Source organism: Mytilus galloprovincialis, chromosome 2 (assembly GCF_965363235.1).
Source record: "Mytilus galloprovincialis chromosome 2, xbMytGall1.hap1.1, whole genome shotgun sequence".
Lineage (NCBI taxonomy): Eukaryota > Metazoa > Mollusca > Bivalvia > Mytilida > Mytilidae > Mytilus > Mytilus galloprovincialis.
Window position 1 is genome coordinate 102,422,321 of NC_134839.1, and position 22,605 is coordinate 102,444,925.

Sequence of the window (22,605 nt, forward strand, 5' to 3'; positions counted from 1 at the left end):
TCCATGGAATGGTTAAAGTAATTAATTGAAATTTAGAGGATTACATTTCCATTGAAAATTTGGAACAGTTAAAGTAATTAATTGAAATATATTTATAAGATTAATTTTCCATTAAAAATTGGAAACATATAGGGAAAATAAATTCCTAATTGAAATATTAACTTTCTGTTAGTTTTATAACCTCTGTCAGTGAAACAGACAACGTATTAAATTGTCATTAAATGTTCTTGACATATAATTTAATGTGGATACGTAAATTGTGGTTTGTTATTAATTCTAGTGTCTATGGGTCTGATGTGTTGTCGTTATTCATTCTACTAATTCATTCAATGTACAGATGTTGTTGATGAAATGCGAGAAACAAAACAAGTCTGCCTTGATTACTTGGAAAATGAAGGTGTTAATATTGCCTTAAAAGAAATTGATTTCAAATACTACGTCTGTTTGGAGTAAAGAACTGATATGCACTCCACATTGAAAGGTCAGCTCTTTCTGACATTTAGTAAGCTTCTATTTATACCGCTGCAAAAAGAAGAATTATTTTTTTTTCATCGAAGACATGTCAATTGCGGTTATAATTTATGGCATCAAGGTACACATTATATACCGAAGACTTATTTCTACCTTACTTTCACTGCACACTTTATTATGACAATTTTAAGGAATGCATCTCCATCATGCAAAGCTCTGATTCTTTTCACGGATTTGGCTCTACTTTTTGGACCTTTTGGATTACAGCTCTTCAGCTTTTATATATGCTTTGGATTTCAAATATTTTGGCCACGAACATCACTGAAGAGACATGTATTGTCGAAATGCGCATCTGGTGCAACAAAATTGGTAACGTTAATTTTATTATAGATTTAATTTGGAGTTGGACATTTAACACCAATCAATCTTCATCACATCAAAAACAAATCTGAAAAAAGCATTTTTCACATAATCATGGGCAGAGGGCATAGTCAGCTGACTAATGCCAGGCGTATATGCACACCTAACAACCATTTTAATCTCCAAATATGTTTCCTGCTGTTCAACGAAAAGCGTTATTGTCATCGCTTGGTTTTAACTCACACATTTTTATCTCATTGAAAGGTGACTACAGTAGAAAGAGGATGGCCAAGCTTTGCCTAGGTTGATTGCAAACTTGAAAAGTCACATCCAAGGTGTGACAGTCAATAGCTCACTTGTACTTTGAGTATGAAGGGCAAATGAGCTTACACACCTTGTTTCCATGTCGGACCCTAAACTGTATTTTTACAATTATAAAACTTAAAACTGAAATCAGCACATTCTTTAACCATATATATTTCAGTTAAATTACAGCTTAGTGGACTAACATACCTAATTCTAGACAGCCATCAAATTCTAGATAAATAATCTTAGCTCGTTTTATTCTGTGTAACATTTTAATTTTCTGCTACATCTTTTTCAACCTCACTATCTCATATCTAATCCCGTGAGTAAAATTAAGCTATCATCACATATTACTGAAGATTCAAACATTCTACCATTTTTTAAATATTTGTGAGCCAATTAAACCCAACTTGCATTGGTTTACTCATTATTTATATCATACCTTCATACTGTTGAGTATTTCTGTTATTGAACCCTAGAACTGGAGTTAAGACAAAACATTTTACAATTTGACACAAGCTTACTGGGTAGTTCCAATTTGCTGTTAACATTTTTGAAACAGTGCCTTGTTAGTATGATTGCTTTTCATCAAAACTACTTTACAATAACAGATGGTTGATATAAACTGTGTGTTTCCTGTTTTAATATCAGGGTACATTGTGCTATCTAACTTTCACTTCAGTGTACTGTTCTCTAGTATGACAAATGTTGGTGTGTCAATAAAGATATAAATCACCTGCTTAAATAAATATTTTCCAATTATCATGAAATATGTGAATTAGAACAGATGAAGGTTTCTGACAGTACAAAGAACCAAATAAAAATACATCTAAAACCCAACATATTGTGTTCAATAATAGAAAAGTGACAGTAGCATATATCAAGCTTAATTTCACATTGTGTCAATAAGTTACAACATATACAGTAGATGTACAATTCTACAAAACAAATGTACATCTTTATACAATATAAAGTGATGAAGATTTGCATTTTTCTGTTCTTAGATTCAATACGCTACTCTAACTAAACAATCTGATCTTCAGTAACTGTCCTTTGTTGATGTGGTTCATAAGTGTTATCACTGTCCTTTGTTGAAGTGGTTCATAAGTGTTATCACTGTCCTTTGTTGAAGTGGTTCATAAGTGTTATCACTGTCCTTTGTTGATATGGTTCATAAGTGTTATCACTGTCCTTTGTTGATGTGATTCATAAGTGTTATCACTGTCCTTTGTTGATGTGGTTCATAAGTGTTATCACTGTCCTTTGTTGATGTGATTCATAAGTGTTATCACTGTCCTTTGTTGATGTGGTTCATAAGTGTTATCACTGTCCTTTGTTGATGTGGTTCATAAGTGTTATCACTGTCCTTTGTTGATGTGGTTCATAAGTGTTATCACTGTCCTTTGTTGATGTGATTCATAAGTGTTATCACTGTCCTTTGTTGATGTGGTTCATAAGTGTTATCACTGTCCTTTGTTGATGTGGTTCATAAGTGTTATCACTGTCCTTTGTTGATGTGGTTCATAAGTGTTATCACTGTCCTTTGTTGATGTGGTTCATAAGTGTTATCACTGTCCTTTGTTGATGTGGTTCATAAGTGTTATCACTGTCCTTTGTTGATGTGGTTCATAAGTGTTATCACTGTCCTTTGTTGATGTGGTTCATAAGTGTTATCACTGTCCTTTGTTGATGTGGTTCATAAGTGTTATCACTGTTCTTTGTTGATGTGATTCATAAGTGTTATCACTGTCCTTTGTTGATGTGATTCATAAGTGTTATCACTGTCCTTTGTTGATGTGGTTCATAAGTGTTATCACTGTTCTTTGTTGATGTGATTCATAAGTGTTATCACTGTCCTTTGTTGATGTGGTTCATAAGTGTTATCACTGTCCTTTGTTGATGTGATTCATAAGTGTTATCACTGTCCTTTGTTGATGTGGTTCATAAGTGTTATCACTGTCCTTTGTTGATGTGGTTCATAAGTGTTATCACTGTTCTTTGTTGATGTGATTCATAAGTGTTATCACTGTCCTTTGTTGATGTGATTCATAAGTGTTATCACTGTCCTTTGTTGATGTGGTTCATAAGTGTTATCACTGTCCTTTGTTGATGTGATTCATAAGTGTTATCACTGTTCTTTGTTGATGTGATTCATAAGTGTTATCACTGTCCTTTGTTGATGTGGTTCATAAGTGTTATCACTGTCCTTTGTTGATGTGATTCATAAGTGTTATCACTGTCCTTTGTTGATGTGATTCATAAGTGTTATCACTGTCCTTTGTTGAAGTGGTTCATAAGTGTTATCACTGTCCTTTGTTGATGGGGTTCATAAGTGTTATCACTGTCCTTTGTTGAAGTGGTTCATAAGTGTTATCACTGTCCTTTGTTGATGTGGTTCATAAGTGTTATCACTGTCCTTTGTTGATGTGGTTCATAAGTGTTATCTCTGTCCTTTGTTGATGTGATTCATAAGTGTTATCACTGTCCTTTGTTGAAGTGGTTCATAAGTGTTATCACTGTCCTTTGTTGATGTGGTTCATAAGTGTTATCACTGTCCTTTGTTGAAGTGGTTCATAAGTGTTATCTCTGTCCTTTGTTGATGTGGTTCATAAGTGTTATCACTGTCCTTTGTTGATGTGGTTCATAAGTGTTTATCATTTTTTTTTATCTAGATTAGACAGTTGGTTTTCCTGTTTGAATGGTTTTACACAAGTCATTTTTGGGACCCTTTATATCAGCTGTTCGGTCTGAGCCAAGGCTCTCTGAGTTGAAGACTGTACTTTGACCTATAATGGTTTACTTTTACAAATTGTGACTTGGATGCAGAGTTGTCTCATTGGCATTCATACCACATCTTTTTATATCTAAGTAAAGTTTTTTCTTATCTTTTTCTCAGTGTTCACCATATCAAAGAGTGATTTGTGCTTTGAGAGATTCGTAAAACATGAAATCTTATCAACTGCCTCTCCAGAAGCTAGTCCATGATAAATGCAGAAGTTCTGAGGTTTTTACAATTGACAAAAGTGAAAATTTGATACAAAGCATTTAATATCACAAACACATATAACCATAGTAAAACACAATTTTATGGTCAAAGCTATATAGCTTGAATAAGAAAACATTTAGTGTACAATACACAATGCATGCCATCAATGCCATATACCACATTCCTAAAATACACAACTTTTAACATAAAAAATACTCATTTATAAGTAAATTTCAAAGAGGTAAATAACAACTTATCTAGCAATGTTCCTACTTTTGCATACATTTGTCCTATAATAGAAAGGATATGGTGTATCCATCCATGATTTTTATTATTATTTAATGAAGTTTGGGACATCAGTTATACATTGGAATTATTATGACAGCTTCAGAAGCACAAACAAACAAACAAACACATAAATAACAATATAGTAAAAATTCAACTATGACTGTTGAACCATCATTAACTAATTTCTAAAGAAATGAGATATTCCAATGCTAAACCATCTTGGAACATGGCCAAAGAGAACAGGTTACATAATGTCTTATAATTGGATATAGAGTAATATTGAAAGATCTTCTAAACAATTACCTCTGACTTCTGACATAGTTCCTGCTAAATTTTAATAATATTGAACACTTATACCAAATTATATCTTAAAGTTATAAAATTTTTAATAAGTGATAACAAAAATCTTGAAAATATTGAGATGCTAACAATATATTTTTTACTATCATAACACAGTATCTCTAAGTTTTAATTCCATCCCATTTAACACATACAAACAATACATACATGTTGTATATCAAAGCTGTTAGTTTCTTACAAATAATATCTTCATGAAAAATATATATTTCATTCAACAGGCTTTTTCTTTTTCCATTAACAATTATGTTGAATGGAGTTTTTCCCGTTATTGTTTATTGCATCTTTGCATTGAATTATAAAAGGGTTTTAACTTGGTGTCAGAAGAAATTCAGGTTGAAAGTTAATGTTGCCCAGCTATTTTATGAGCTTTGCTTTCTTTTCTTTTGACCACCATTTTCCAGCATGTCAATCACATTTTCAGCAGCATCTGGTATTCTGGTTCCTGATTAGATAAATAATAATGTGAGTTAGTTCAACACATATACATGGAATTTTAGAATAAACAAGACAAAGCTAAGAAATAGCGAAATGTCCATCAACAATATGTATATCAGGAATAAAATGATGCATACAATATAGAGTTGTTCAAAAGAACCACAATATAAAGTGTATTTGGAGCTTTTGCATCTGTTGCTGTTATTCTGGTCATTTCAAGGTAAATATGGTGTTTCTGCAAATTATAGTTTAGGCATTATACTTGATTACTATATATGAAAGGAACAGTGGTAATGAAAAATAAATTATAGGAGACAAAATAGGTAGTTATTATATTTTTTCTCCAAAAAATGAATATTGAGCCTGTGACTGTAACGGTTTATATTGGTGACTTGTATATGGTCAAGAGAAAATGATGACATTATCCTGTCAAGTATGCAAACTGTCTCTACTGTAAGACAGACATAGAAACACTGTTACTACTTTTGTGGCATGAGGATCAGGGACAATAACTAATCTATTTGAAGTTTGATTAAAATATAAATACTGCTATTTTAGCTGTCTGCTTCTTTCCTTGAAAAGTCTAATATATTTGTCAGAAAATGGAGTTAAAGAAAATTGAAATTGGAACAGATCTGAGACAGTCCATTAACTTTGTAACATGTTAATTGGTATTGTACAATTAAATGTGTCACATTAAAATGTCTTTTTCATTTTGTACTTGATTTTAATGCCATTTAACAGCTACCATTACTTGCTGCTCAATAGAGAAATTCAACATAACTTTATAAACTGGTAAATCTAGGAAAGCAATCAACATGTAATCTTACTAATGTGAAATATTTCAATTAAATTAAAACTTGCAGTGAAACTTTGTCACCAGAAGTACATTTTATGTGAGATAAATTGTAAGGTTAAAAAAAAGAGTAGCATTGGAAATGAATTACCTTGTGTTGAAATTGAATTCCGCTGATATGTATTTATAGGTTTCATAACGAGTGAGAATTAGATATCGATTGATATCAACTCGAGTTATTTAATTTCAATAATAATAAACTCGCCATAGGCTCGTTTATTATTATTGAAATTAAATAACAAGAATTGATATCAAGCGATATCTAATTCTCACAACTTGTTAAACCTATTTCTCTTATGGCAAAAAAATGTATGTGCGTGGCCTATTTGTTGCGAGTTGTGTTGCTACGGCCGTTTTTCTTTGCAACGCGTACTGATCTGTATACTTTTTGAACTAATATGGTTTTATTTTATTGTGTTGTATGTTCTTGTGTGAACAGAATACTGTTCCATTGACTCCCAGATATATCTTTTTTTTATATTTTTATAGGTTTCATAACGAGTGCACGGGTTCCTTTCTTTATTTCTTCGTCCATGATAAGATTTATATTAGATAATGCAGACGATAAAGCAGAAGAAAATCACGAAAACGGGAAGTAAACAATCAGTTGTCAAGAAAAAAAGTAGTCCCGGCATGACCTTTCCCAGTGAATAATGACCTGATCAACGGCCAATGAAAATATTGGAAATTTACGAGATAAGCCAATCAAATTAACGTAATTTTGATATCACTTTTTCATATCACACTCCATATGGTGTGATACGAAAAATATCTATTCACGTGGGAGTTAGATAACATTAACTATCAATGATGTGGTTATTATTATAAATTAACTGTTTATAAAACGTTGCATTTTTTAAATTCTAGGGCTTTTCTACCTCGTGAATAGATTACCTAAGCTGTAATTGTCAAAACTTTTCAGAATGTTTTGTCGTCAATGCTTTTCATCTTTGTACTTTATTTGGCCTTTTTAACTGTTTTAGATTTGAGCATTACTGATCAGTCGTTTGTAGACAAACGCACTTCTGGTGCAAATACAAAATTTCAATCTTGGTATCTATGATGAGTTTAATGATATCCCTTCTTGTGGACTACAAGTCCCCTTCTGTATCATCAGGTCAGTAGTAATTACTTAACTATTGACACCATTTATAATATATTATTCGCAAATTATCTGTTAAACACACATTTGGCTGTTCTGGCATAAAAAATTTGAATCCTGGTATCTATGATGTTGTAATTTAAAAATTAAGAAACTAAGGTTTTAACTGAATTAGCAAGAGTTGAACTACGATGGGATTGGCAATTCTTTTTATATCCAAATTTGGTCATATACCTTATCATATTTTGAAGTACTTGGCTTTCAAATATTTTGGTTTACGCTGTTCTGATGAATGGAAATCTTACAAACACTTCAGATGCACACATTTATAAAGCAATATCTTTATTTAGGATTAGCCTTACCTGGCCCAAAGATGGCTGCTACTCCAGCATTATACAGAAAATCGTAGTCTTGAGGAGGAATTACACCTCCTGCTACTATCAATATATCCCTAAAACATAGAAAAGTAGGTATAGAAAATATCAATGCACAATAATAAAAGTATTATCAATTTATAGGGTCATAATAGCAGTTTAATCATCATATTTTTGTTTGAAAAAAAGTACAGTTTTCATCTTCATTTACTTTTAAATGGTCAGTGATGTAAATATAAGCACTTTGTCTTCTCATTGAAAATTTCATTTTCTTGCAAAAATTGAAAAAATGAAACTACATTCTAGAAGGTAGGCCTTACCAGTTATTCATCTCTAAATTAAATCATTTAATGAGTGAAATTATTTCACTACTAATTTTTTTTTTATTTGATTAAAATATGAACAGACATTTGATAGTTATTGATTCTTAGTTGATTGCAATATACATGAGGGTGGTAAAGGGTTATTTTCGTGCAATGTGATCGCCGTTTTTTATTTCACGTTCAACGTGTTTTTACTTTTTTATTTGACGTTTAGTCGTGCAAGACTGGTGCCTCGTTCAACGTGTTCTGCTTATTTAATTTTACGTGCATCGTGATTTTCAAAGTCTTATTTTGTGTGCTCGGTATTTTTCAAATAAAATTCTAACACTAGGCAGGGATCATCAAGAAATACTTTTTTAAAAGCTGTAAACCAATTATATCATAAATGTGTATACTATATCGTGAATATCAAGTAAAACAAAGAGTTAATATATACAAGAAGGCAGTGACTCAGTCACAAAAAGTTCAAATTAAAGTATTTATTTTTCGTGCAACGTTTATTACAGAAATTATTTCACGTTTAACGTGAAATTATGTCTTATTTCACGTTTTCTTCATGCAAGTACCCCCCTTTACCACCCTCTATACATGATATAGCCACCACTTTTACATAAGGATATAATAATTGATAAACAAATAATCTGTCAAAGAAGATTATATACTATTATACTGATGTCTGTTCAGTTATATAAAGAGTTGCCTATAACATTAGCAGAATTGATAAAAGATAAACAGTTATTACATGAGCTCTTAATCATATCATTAGATACAAGTATGGTTACGACTTAGATAAACAGTCATTATATGAGCTCTAAATCCTATCATTGTATACATGTACTCACGGTCTTCCCATCTCTTTCAGCTGTTTGACTAGATCAGGAATAAGAGTCTTATGACCAGCAGCAAGAGAACTTATTCCTACCACATGTACATCAGCATCAACTGCCTGTTGTGCTGCTTCTTCTGGGGTCTGTAGAATAAAAAGACATATTGCATTAGCACACATTTAGTACACATATTTCTGGAGTCTGTAGAATAAACAGACATATTGCATTAGCACACATACAGTACAGATATTTCTGAAGTCTGTAGTATAAAGACACACTGTTTTAGCACACATTTAGTACAGATATTTCTGAAGTCTTTACTATAAAGACACACTGTTTAAGCACACATTTAGTACAGATATTTCTGAAGTCTGTAGTATAAAGACACACTGTTTTAGCACACATTTAGTACAGATATTTCTGAAATCTGTAGTATAGACACATAGTATTAGCACACATTTAGTACAGATATTTCTGAAGTCTGTAGTATAAAGACACACTGTATTAGCACACATTTAGTACAGATATTTACTAATATGTTTCATGAAAAAAGACATGTTGAATTAGAACAACCTTTATCTTGTGTTAAAGATATAAAGATATCTAATGTGAGCACACATTGTAGAGACATTCACATTGAAATAAAGATATACTGACATGTTAACACATAGTACAGATACATATTCATTTGAATGTTTTATGGGCATACCTTCAGGTAGATTTCATCTCTTAAGAAAACTTAGAACTTATTGATTTGTATTTTTTTTTACCAAGCTGAAATTATTATGGCTGCTTTCAATGTACTGCCCTTAATACATGTTTTGTTTACATAACCAATTTGTTTTTCTTCCTAATAAAAACTAATCAATTGTTTAATGTGCATTCAATTCTATTATCAAAGACTATTAACAGCTTCAATTAATGAATTGATATTTAAATTTCATGTTCAAAAAATTTGTTCAATTTTGCTTCAAATTTCAAGCCTCAGTTAGAATGCACCATAGGCTGTTGTACCATAGTTTATTAACAATTGAGACTTTCCTTTAGTTGTTTATGAACAAAAACAGTTTGAAAGAAAAATCTTATCGAACTAACATAATGGCACAAACAAAGCAAAAACTACATGCAGATAACTCTAAATGAGGATATAATTGGTATGTCTTCCTTAAATAGACTAATGCTCTGTCAACAATAACCTTCCCTTAGATTACTGACTGGAATAAAACCTATTATCCTTATTAACTAAAACATAATCATATCACAGACCAAAACGTAAATTCACATTTAATAACAAACGATCGTAAAGCACCCATTTTCTTTATTTTCATGACAGAATATTCAATAGGAGGTAATGGAAAAATGACTAGTTTCTAGTTAGATAATAGATCTAGGCTATAAAAAATTGTATAATAACATATCCGTGACTATAAATTACATACAACTTGGATTTATTGTTTTGATTATGTCAATTATTATGAAATTATGTCTGAGATGGGTATTATTTCTATGACACTGCAAAGTTTTGTCTATATCAGGCATCAACAAAATAAACATTGGCTGCCAATAAAGATTAATGTTTATATAAGTAATGTTTGGTCACTTCTTATCAGGTGTTATAATGTGTACTTAGTCTAAATGATCATCCTCTTAAATCTCCAATTATATTCCTCAACTAGAACTGTTTCCTTTCTATACAATAGTTTTGTCAGTATACAGTTGAATATTGGCAATTCAAAACCAGATGCTCCGCAGAGCGCAGCTTTATACGACTGCAGAGGTTGAACCCTGAACGGTTGGGGCAAGTATGGACACAACATTCAAGCTGGATTGATTCAGCTCTAAATTTGGATTGTGATTAAATAGTTGACACAGCATAGGTTTCTGACACAGAATGAATGTGGTCTAATGAACTTAAAATACTTTTTTTTCTTTTGAGCAATTCACTATGCTGTTGAATATTAATCCTCTCAAAAAAATGTCTGAAGAAATTTTCTTTTTATTTATGAAATCTGAAATGAGAAAAATTTAACCCCCCCCCTCCCATTTTTTTTCACATCCCCCTTTCCCTTTTTCCAAAACTGATCTCAATTCAAATTTCTAATGGAGTTTGCAACAATAACTACTCATTTAAATACATCATAAAATATTAAAATGTAACAAAAGGTGCTTGTTATCACTGAATGGTAAAGATTGTTTTAATTCATCAGTTTGTAGTAAAAGTGAATATACATTGTATATTGTATAAAACAATGATTTAAGTTGATTTAACTACTATTCTGGACAAAGAAAGATAACTCCAATCAATTGAAAATTTCTTGCTATTGCACAATATTGTGCAATTAGATTTTTCTTACTATTGCACAATACTGTGCAATTGAAAATATTTGCTATTGCACAATACTGTGCAATTGAAGATTTCTTGCTATTGCACAATACTGTGCAATTGAAAATTTCTTGCTATTGCACAATACTGTGCAATTGAAGATTTCTTGCTATTGCTAAATACTGTGCAATTGAAAATTTCTTGCTATTGCACAATACTTAATATAATAATTTTGGATCCTGATTTGAACCAACTTGAAAACTGGGCCCATAATCAAAAATCTAAGTACATGTTTAGATTCAGTATATCAAAAAAGCTCAAGAATTCAATTTTTGTTAAAATCAAACTTAGTTTAATTTTGGACCCTTTGGACTTTAATGTAGACCAATTTGAAAACGGGACTAAAAATTAAGAATCTACATACACAGTAAAATTTGGCATATCAAAGAACCCCAATTATTCAATTTTTGATGAAATCAAACAAAGTTTAATTTGGACCTGATTTGGACCAACTTGAAAACTGGGCCAATAATCAAAAATCTAAGTACATTTTTAGATTCAGCATATCAAAGAACCCCAAGGATTCAATTTTTGTCAAAATCAAACTAAGTTTAATTTTGGACCCTTTGGACCTTAATGTAGACCAATTTGAAAACAGGACCAAAAATTGAGAATCTACATACACAGTTAGACTCGGCATATCAAAGAACCTCAATTATTCAATTTTTGATGAAATCAAACTAAGTTCAATTTTGGACCCTTTGGGCCCCTTATTCCTAAACTGTTACGACCAAAACTCCCAAAATCAAACCCAACCTTCCTTTAGTGGTCATAAACCTTGTGTTTAAATGTCATAGATTTCTATTTACTTAAACTAAAGTTATGGTGCGAAAACCAAGAATAATGCTTACTTGGCCCCTTTTTGGCCCCTAATTCCTAAACTGTTCAGACCTCAACTCCCAAAATCAATACAAACCTTCCTTTTGTGGTCATAAACCTTGTGTTTAAATTTCATTGATTTCTATTCACTTAAACTAAAGTTATTGTGCGAAAACCAAGAATAATGCTTATTTGGGCCCTTTTTTGGCCCCTAATTCCTAAACTGTTAGAACCAAAACTCCCAAAATCAATCCCAACCTTCCTTTTGTGGTCATAAACCTTGTGTCAAAATTTCATAGATTTCTATTTACTTAAACTTAAGTTATTGTGCGAAAACCAAGAAAATGCTTATTTGGGCCCTTTTTTGGCCCCTAATTCCTAAAATGTTGGGATCAAAACTCCCAAAATCAATCCCAACCTTCCTTTTGTGGTCATAAACCTTGTGTTAAAATTTCATAGATTTGTATTCACTTTTATTAAAGTTAGAGTGCGAAAACTAAAAGTATTCGGACGACGACGACGACGACGACGCAGATAACGACGCCAACGTGATAGCAATATACGACAAAAAATTAAAATTTTTGCAGTCGTGTAATTATAGGTTCAATTTATTTCAAAACTTCATTGTTTACCAACAAAACATGAAAAAGAAAACCAAACTCAAGCCAAGATCCACATTTCTATGAACTTACATTTAGGGTCTAGAATAAGACCCTTTCATGAAATTCAACATTTCAAAACATAACCTTGATCTCATTACAACATGGTTAGGAACACACCTGAAGACCAAAAGGTAATTGATATGATAGAAACTTATGATGGGAGCCACATGTGGAGCAGGATCTGCTTACCCTTCCAGAGTACCTGGTTTCATCCCTAGTTTTGTATATATTTCACCTATCTTTTACAAAAATGACAGGAAGTCTAGAATCAAAGTTTGATGTCACAAAAAAGAGGCAAATATTTTTTTTTTCAATCAAATTAAAAAATAAACACCAATAATTTTATTATGGCAGTGGCTATTTGACCGGCACCGGCAAAATAGCAAATTTGCTATTTAGCCAGCACTGAATAATACTGTTCATTGGTGTGATTAGTAGAAAAAAAATATAAAATATTGAAGATGTTCTTAAACAAATATTTTATAACTTTATAATATTAATTTAAAGCATGAAAACACAATTGTAAATACATTATTAAAAATGTTTTTTTCTAAAATATTTATAAAAAAGTTGATTTTCAAATCTGTGTAAAATCTATGGTTTAAATATCCTGCCAGTGATAACACTATTGTTATGAAAAACTACATTATAAAACAGACATGACAGACAATATTAATAGTTAACTTGTTTGCTATGAATTTTAATTGGACACATGAATTAATATTGGCAATTGTTATAAAACCAATTCTTTGCAGTTGTTTTAGTCTAGCTCAAGAAAATTTTTGCCACTCCAAACAGGAACTACACATTACACTGGCTTCCTCTGAATCTACATCATGTGGCCAAAATGATGTGTACTCAAAGCCGGGGGTAAGTCATATGGCCAGGGGTCTTGGGGCCGCTCAAGGTCCCCAGAAGCTATGGTGTTAATAGGGGAAAATCCTGCATTCTTGCAATTTCCTGGGACTTAACATGACCTCACAATAATCATATTTTCAGCAGTTAAAAATCCACTTTTAAAACTAAATATTTGATAAATAATTTTTTGGAAAAAAATAATTTCTCTATGTTTTAGTCTTTTTTCAACTTTTAATTCTCAAATATAATTATAAAATCAAGGACCATTTCCTTTTCTTTCTTATACTGAAATAAAATGTGTCAGATGATTTTTTTTTTCACGGTTTATGTTAAAAAGACTAGCCAGATAATTGCTTGATTATAATTGTATTTCTCAAGTCTTCTCATGGTACTGAAAGACCATTCTTTCATTGCATCGGCAACACAATCACAATGCTGGTTCCGTAAATAAAAAGAGTATACTAGTTCTGGAATGTAGTATAGCTACAAAGTGACTATTATATTTGTATTTCACTTTTTAATATATCTTATTACTTCTATTCTATTCTTTCTTCATTTTTGTCAATTTTTTGTATGTGAACGCAACATAGTTTCTTATTTTTTTTAAGATAAGAAGTTTAAGTGTTTATATGAGCAACAGTAACAAAAGTTTTTAAAATAAAATTTGATATTTAATTATTATTCTTAAATTTTAATTCCAGTGAAATAGAATTTAATCAGAGCCGGCTAAATAGCAAATTTGCTATTTTGTCGGTGCCGGTCAAATAGCCACTGCCTTTTATTATACAAGTCACTTCTATACAACACTTATAAATTTGATCAAATTCTGTAGTGCTTTTATGGTAATGTTATATTACAGCCCGTAACAGAGGAGTGATCGAATTCGCGTTTCTTTACCGTCAGAATAAGTTACCTTATTGACAAACTTATTTCAGGAGTGATATAATTTAATTTTCTTCTTCGACAAAATATTTCATGTCCAACGTGTAAGTATTCATTGTTAAGTTTTTTTAACACAGTAAAACGTTTTTTATAATTAACCTCTGTCGTTGTCATTGGCATTTTAACGGTAAATGATCAAATACGGGATCTCCGAAATTTCTATCATTTGTTACGAGGAAATCATAATTCAATCGAACATATGTCTTTGTTCATGACACATATTATGAAATACAAAGGAGTGGAAATGATCAAATACTTTCAAACTGACGGAAACAAAAATACATAATCTAGAAAGTGTGTTCTGTCATAAACAATGGCTTCGTCGTGCAAATCGACAAGATCATGTTACATGTAACTGATCTTAGCTGTAGAAACAGTTGGTGCGACCTCGATTAAATCTTGATCAATTTAATATAAGCGACAAATATTCATGACTACAATGATAATGAATTTATTGGAGTCACATCCACTGTTTCTACTGTAAACATGAACTCGTCGGTTAGTGCAATGAAGACACTTTTAAAGATTGAGATTGTTGGTTTATTCTTTTCACCTTCGAGGTATTAAAATTATTTCAGTGTTTATTTAAAGTTAAATTTATTTTCAAATCTCTTCTGTTTAAAATTGTCGAAACTTCCGTTTAAGATTTCTGTGGTAAACTATCTATTCTATTGTTGGGACCATTTTATAATAAATACCCTTTTGTACAAGAATACTTTCCTTATAGTATCGATCTGCTGGTTATAGATTTTTTTTTATAACTTTCATTATTGTGACGGCACGCTATGAAATTCAGATTAATTTATAAATGAAGTTGTATATAAATTTTTGGTCATAAAAACAAATCTTTTAAACAGTTCGACGAGTGCATCAATGTTACAGTAGTCTGTTTACTGTAAGTTACTAAGCTTGGCCCGATTCATCTGTCATTTATGTAAACTAATTCACCACTTTCTGAGACATTCTTTTTTATTTCACCATCAGACATGGATTGGAGCTACATTTGTAACTAAAGGAAAACTCTCAAATTAAAGAAATTTGACATGATATACTGAAACTTTCTTATAATCAATTAAATGACTGCTTTTTTTAGATATGTGATTTTTCATGGTCAAACTTTTTCATTGTTAACGGACATTTTGAGATTTATTATTGTAAAAAAATGGTGTTTATTAAAGAAATCAACATTCAAAATTTAGAACTTCATGAACATGTACAGGAAGCTGAATTATTGCACATCTATGTACTACTTAAAATTGTACTTCGATCTGTTGCGTCCTTAAAATGTTCTGACCGTCCTAAGATTTAATGTACGGAAATGTTTCGGTAAATTAAATTCAAATCCGAATTGAATGTTTATGACACACAAAAAGAGAAACCAGAATCTCTTGTTGACCAAACGTATGTACATGTTGGGGCGATTTAGAGCTTTTCAGAAGGAGTGAGATTCCACCCTTGTTGAATCCTTGTGGAGACCTCTAGATTTTTAAATTCCCTCCGTTTTTCTCATGGATGGAGTGTGGTCTCTCTGTAAATTACCCCATATCTTTTCATTTTCCTATTTACCGAAGGTTCCATGTGAAAATTTCCATTGGATCATATATGTTAAACTAAATGTACAAAACAGGCTCAAGAAAAGGCGAAATTTCTTTTTCAAACCCGAACTAGAAATCCATTTTTTTCTAATAGAGCACCTTACATTATCGTCAATGAGTTCAGGCATGTGAAAAATTATATAATCATACACAAGAAAGAAACCCTGAACAGGCTTTCAGCAATAATTTTTACCTATCTAATATTACGTAAATATTAACATGTACATGTATTTGATAAAGTACAGATATAAAAAGAAACTGCCCGGTATCCGACATAAGAGTACACTTTTTACTGCACGCGTAGTCGGGTACGTTCACTACGAGGACACATTGTAGTCCGAAAAAATAAAGGACTTCATTCCTATCAAACACCTTTTTACTTGTTTACCAGTATATTTCTTTTAGTTTTGGGTAAAATTGTAAAGGAATTAATACTATCAAGACGTCCTTCCATAAATCTTTTTTTTCTGTTCTGACTTTGAAGAAATGACTACTTTTCGCCCAATCGAAATGGTACATGGACATATTTTGTTTCATATTATTAGAATTATTTTCACATATTATCTGTATTAAACTTGATTATCGACACATGAAAGTTTGTCAGCATTGTCAATCTTTTTAACGTTAAAGTACCAATAGTTCGGTCACTACTCAATTAAGTTTGTCGATAACGTAGCTAATTTTGACTGTAAAGAAACATCAATTCGATCACTTCTCTGTTACGGGCTGTATCATTTCCCAGTTGAATTGAGAAGTTTTAGAATTTTACTACAATAGCCCCTGATATGAATATAATAATAGAATAAAACAATTCAATCCTCAATCTACCGAGAACACTATCAGCAATAGCAAGGTTATAATCTGACTGAATTATGAGGTTTTTAACAAGTTATAAAAAGATTTCACATTATATGATTCCCTATAATATCATAACACAGTAAGATCAATATAGGCACTCCAATAATTTTTATAAATGTTTGTTTACCTTTGGGTAGGGTTCTCTGTCAGTTAGATAACTGATACTTGCTCCTATCTCAAGTATAATTGGTGTTATATAAAGTTTACTTTGTCATACGGATGTTTCATTTTATTTTTATTACAGAATGATGTATCAATCTTGACAATCCTATGTTAAAATCCAAACCAGCAGTCATTACACAGCAAAATTAATTAAAACATAATATAACATTTTAGTCCTGGTGGTATTGACTCAAACAAATCAGGTTACCAAAATCAATAATGTCACCATAATCTTTCATCGGTACTTTAAAGGGCATTAAAACACTGGACACAAGAGACATGCAGTGCTAAAATGGCATCGACATGGCTGAGTTTACATTGCAGTAGATAAATCAAAACTTCATATTATATAAAAATAAGAAGATGTGTAATAATTGCCAATGAGACAACTCTCCACTAGAGACTAAATGACATAGAAATCAACAAGTATAGGTCACTGTACAGCATTCAAAAATGAGTAAAACCCATACCACATAGTCAGCTATAGGAGGCCTCAAAATGACAAATGTAAAACAATTTAAAACCGCTAGCGTGATTTATGTAAAATTAATAATGAAAATGATATTTGCATATCTTAACCCAAAACATGATCATGTAAAAATAAAACATAAACACACACACAACAAAAATCAAATACCACATACCAACTGTGACATCTACCTTTATAACATTGATTGATTGATTGTTGATTGCTTAACGTCCAGTTGCAAATATTTCATGCATGTTCAGGACGAGAACAAGTTAATAATAAATACAATAAAAGTAGGTCTTGTAATAGAGGCCATTGGAGATGATGGTTGAAATAATTTGGACATCCACTGGAAAATATGGGTATATTAGATATTAAATGTTGCCTTGCAACAGGCCACCTACAGACCCCTCACAGAGTTGGCACTCTCTTTACACAAGGCAACAGATTTAACGTCCCCATTTTGACAGGACATGAGTCAAATTTGATACATCCTGCATAGCTAAACAGACAGTCCACTTTGGCAAGTATTTTACTGCCGGTTGGAAGAGGAGCAAGTGATACTATCTCTATTCCACAGTAACCCTTGGGGTACATTCATAACACATATAATTATAAAAAAAAATAGAGGTAAAATTGCTTTTATTTGCATAGTTAGCCTCATAGGGAGTAAATATCTTCTAATTGATATAATATTTCTGAGCTTGCATTACATTACCTGTACTTCAAAAATGATGAGTGTTTATTTCGATTTATTATATACTTATAATTATTAGTAAATACAGATAAATTGTATGTGTAATACAATCAATGGCAAGCTTGCTGTATCAGCCACCTGTGATGATATTGATATCAGCACGGTTGCAAAAGCTTTATCACACCTTTAATCTGTATGACGTCACGTCATCGATTGCAGTCACTGTTGCAAAGGCTTTATCGAAACCCTAATCTGTATGACATCATGTCAAACCTATAATCTGTATGACGTCATTGCAATCCTCCTTATCTGTATGACGTCATAATTCTTATATCATTTGCATATCTATAAATACTTGAATTGGATTGGTCAATTATAATTTTTCTCTGGGTTTACACTTATATAAACCATGTTTCTGAAACTACTTTAGTAATCTATTCATGCACGATACACATTCTTGCAGGGATACTGGGATTTTCAGCAAATTGAGATTATAAAACAATTGCATAACAGTTGTTTATATTCTAATACACAAATAACCAAAAAAAAGAAATGAAATAAATGCACTAAAGCTTCGAAAATGTATAAAAATAAAATTTAAATAAAATTCCGTCAAATGTCATGAAGGATTTGGCAAATTTACGTCATGGCAAAACACAACGTCATATGAATGAAAATGTTCAAGGGAAAAATTATTTCGTTTCTTGTACGCTTCAAATTCGGATAATATCTAATTAAAAGGAAGTTTTTGAGGTAGGAGCTATTTCATTTTAGATTTTGTTGCATTTATCGGACATTTATGGTTTTAGGAATTAAATATGGCGGTGTACTCCTTAGTTACGACATGCCATTGAGTTTTTGATGGTAAATGTAGCAGCCATCAAACAAATAATTTAAATTAATAATCGCGTTATGTTTGGCTGAAGAATTATAAGGATTAAACCCCTTTTTTTAGAGGTTATTGATGTGTAAACTGGGTCTCTTACTCACAAACCTGACCTTCAGACTTTTATTCAGTTTGTGAGTTAATCTCCCTGGTTTACACATCAAGAACCTCTAGAAAAGATGTGTTTAATCCTATAATGTCACATAAAAAACATCTACTTGAGATATATGTATATAATAAAGTGTATATGATATGGCTTTTTCAATATCACACACCGTATCAACCCTCAACCAATATAACCCCTGGAGCAGAGCTCTTGGGATTATATTGGTGTCTCAGGTTGATACGGATGCGATATTGAAAAAATAATATGATATTCTCTATGTACAGAACCAAAGAAGTCTGAACAGTGTAGTATATTTAACAGTACAATTCATAACAATCATCTTTATACTATTTCCTCTTTTTTTTATTTCTAACAATTGTAATCATTGCTTTTACTAATAAATATATTGTTTAATATTTAAAACATAAATTAAAACCTAATGAAATAGTAATTCCAATTAAGCGATTTTACATCATTTCTTAAATGGTACATTCCATAATTTTGCTAACTAAACAAAATATAATTAAAATTTTGCTGGCACACCTCATAAATTGATAAAGCTGTTTTTTCTGATGGTTTCCTAATGTCATTACCCTACTGACATTTCACTCTTTCATAGTTCCATTCAAAATCCAATGTGAAGAGTTAAACGAGTTTTATAATTTACACATTCAATTTCTCTTCACACTGAAACTGAATGACAATTTAAGTTAAGACCTTAAAATCGACACTTTAAAGCAAAATCATTCATTCTTTAACTTCTACTATCACGATTAAATAGAAATCAATTGTTGATCTTAATCGGATAAATGTATGCAAAGATTGCTGCATTTGTCCTTAAATTGCATGTGTAATGTAGTATACTTAAGAATGTTATATTGAATTGAAGGGTAAATATTCCAAAATAGATTTCCTTATAAAAATTAAAATCAAACTTTGCTTCCTAGAAATAGAAAAATGGGCAGGGTCAAATAACCTGAAATATACAAGCTGCCAGAAACTCTGACTCAGCAGTTTTTTTCTTTATAGAACCAAAGTTTGTGCAAATGTTTTAGAAAGAAACATTACATAAAACATTATCATGAAACATCTCTAAATCATGTAATCTTTGAAGGTTAAATCCCCATACCTTATGAATTTTATACTTGAAAAACATAAAAAAAAAAAACCTCACTGGATTTTGTCTTCATCCTGGAAGCATCATTCCCTATGCAGAAAGAACTAATTTTCGTCAATGTTTTATTAGACTTGGGTAGAAATAGAAATGCAGTGACAAAAAGACCATTAAATTTTGGTACTAGGGAGACAAATATATATTATATATTCTACATGATTTGATCTTGAAAAATTTATTTATCATACCAAATGAAGAAAAGTAACCATTTTTTTTTTATGAACAAAGTTCCATAACTCTGGAAAGACATATTGCCAAATTCACAAGGACTCTTTTAGTTATCCTGTATTGTGTAAAATATCATTAAAATTTGTCAAAGCAAACTTACACTATTTTTCAAAATGAAGCAACATATAACAATAAAGATACAAATGATTCACAGACAGAGTAGTGATCTTTATAAATGTGATAAGTGCAGAAAAATTACCAGAGCTAACTGTAATTTATTCCACTATTCTTTATAACTACATTTTTTTATAGGTAATTTGAGTTAATGTTGTAATGTTGTAAAGGTGAGCCATAGCATGATAGGTATCAAACAATTAATAATTTTTATGAACAAATAAGTATTAAGATATGAAATAGAAATGCTTATATAAACCCAACATCCTGAAAATGCAAGAATAAAACCATAAGTAGTACAAGAAGAAGCCAAACAGCATTGATCAACATCCTGAATAGAGAGTCTTCTAGGACAAAATGAAAAACATCCAAACATCTTCCTACTGACAAACAAATGTTTAAATCTGAAGCAGAATTTAATAGTAGAATTATGAGTCTAAGTCCATCCTTGACAAATAAACAAATGTTAGAACATTTAGGAACTTAATATGTACTAATACCAATTACTGCAATCCAACAGACTTCCAGTGTTATAAAAGAATGTTAGCAACAAATATCTGCATTTTGTAAAATTACAGAATAATATGCATTAAACAATTAAAAACCTCATCAAATATCAAGCATGTTAAATGTCAAACATTTAATGGAATATCTAAGATTATTTTTTTAGAATTGAAACAACAAATTTAATTTTGCATAATGAGAAAACTTAGCATGTGGGAGCACATATGAAATAATTATGATGTAATATTTAGTCCTTTATTACATGTGAATATTGATTTACTTAGACAAATTCATAGAATTGGGAATTTATGATGATAAATTTGCCATAAATAATTCTGATCTCACTAGTCTGATGCTGATCAATTACTAATTTAACAAATTTGCCTTATTAATAATATCAAATTCATCATAATGAACCTGAAAATATGCAGTTTAAATTCTATAGGTCTATGTCAATAACTATTTTTGTCAGAAAGATAACAATTTCTTTTGGAATTATGAGATGCAAATTATGTTTTTCTGATAAGTATAAGTTTTTTTACATTTCAAAGTCAATCAACCATGACTGAGGGGGCATGGCAAAGTAATTTCCAAGATGGACATGTGCAAATGCTTTACAACTGAACACAAAATATCATTGGTTTACCATTAGTGATATCCCCTTGGCCTTAAACTGACCTTTTCACAAAACAGCATATTATATCATATTAAATCAGCCATACATAACTCTTACTTTTTGACTCCTTCAACATAAGAAAAAAATCAAGTATCCATAAAATTACAATCTCCATTTTTCATAAAAATAGATACTCAAGATAATACAATGTAATTAGCATGGTAGGTAAATCCACTGTATCTAAAAATGAAATTACTTTTGAATAAAGAAACCTGTTCCATGATTTCTTGATGTCAAAATTACAAAGGACCATAGATCTTAACTAAAGCCAACCTAAAGTCTGTACAGTTCATCCTGATCCATGCTCAATGTTAATCATTATTAAACCTTATTCAACCAAGCTAAGCAGCTATTTAGTTTGCTATCAATTACAGGATATTTCAATTACCTTCCACGGCATTTAAAATCTATTACAATTAAGAGATATTTGAGGGAATGTGGATCAGAAACCACCAAGGAATTCTATTTATAGGTCTTGTATACAAAGTATGAAAAGGTTACAGATATAGACAGTTGACATCAGTTTTCAGTAAAACAAACACAACCCCACCCACCAAAGGCAAAATGATAACTTCAAATCAAATAGAAAATAAAAGACATTTTAATCAAAATTTCATGACGATTGCAGGAACTATTAATTTCAATAGGGCAACGGTCTCACTTAAAGCCAACAACTCAGCCTCATCAAAATATTAAGTTAGAAATTCATCAACATTTACGACATTAAATGCTGCAATCATGAAATTTTAAAACAATTTAACCGATGAAATCAGCTAAAGCTATT

At 30.9% G+C, this 22,605-nt stretch overlaps 1 protein-coding gene across 1 annotated transcript in view; it reads right to left on the reverse strand.

Annotated features, from left to right (window-relative positions):
• Nucleotides 1–4,167: 4,167 nt before the first annotated feature.
• The window catches only part of LOC143065186 (methylmalonyl-CoA mutase, mitochondrial-like), a 63,867-nt gene continuing 45,429 nt past the window's right edge, over nt 4,168–22,605 (reverse strand). Inside the window, exons 18-20 of the mRNA XM_076238606.1 lie at nt 8,704–8,831; nt 7,527–7,615; nt 4,168–5,213 (exon numbers count right to left, since the gene is read on the reverse strand). Of these exons, the coding sequence (XP_076094721.1) occupies nt 5,131–5,213; nt 7,527–7,615; nt 8,704–8,831 (300 nt within the window). The 3' untranslated portion in view covers nt 4,168–5,130. The remainder of the gene's footprint in view (nt 5,214–7,526; nt 7,616–8,703; nt 8,832–22,605) is intronic.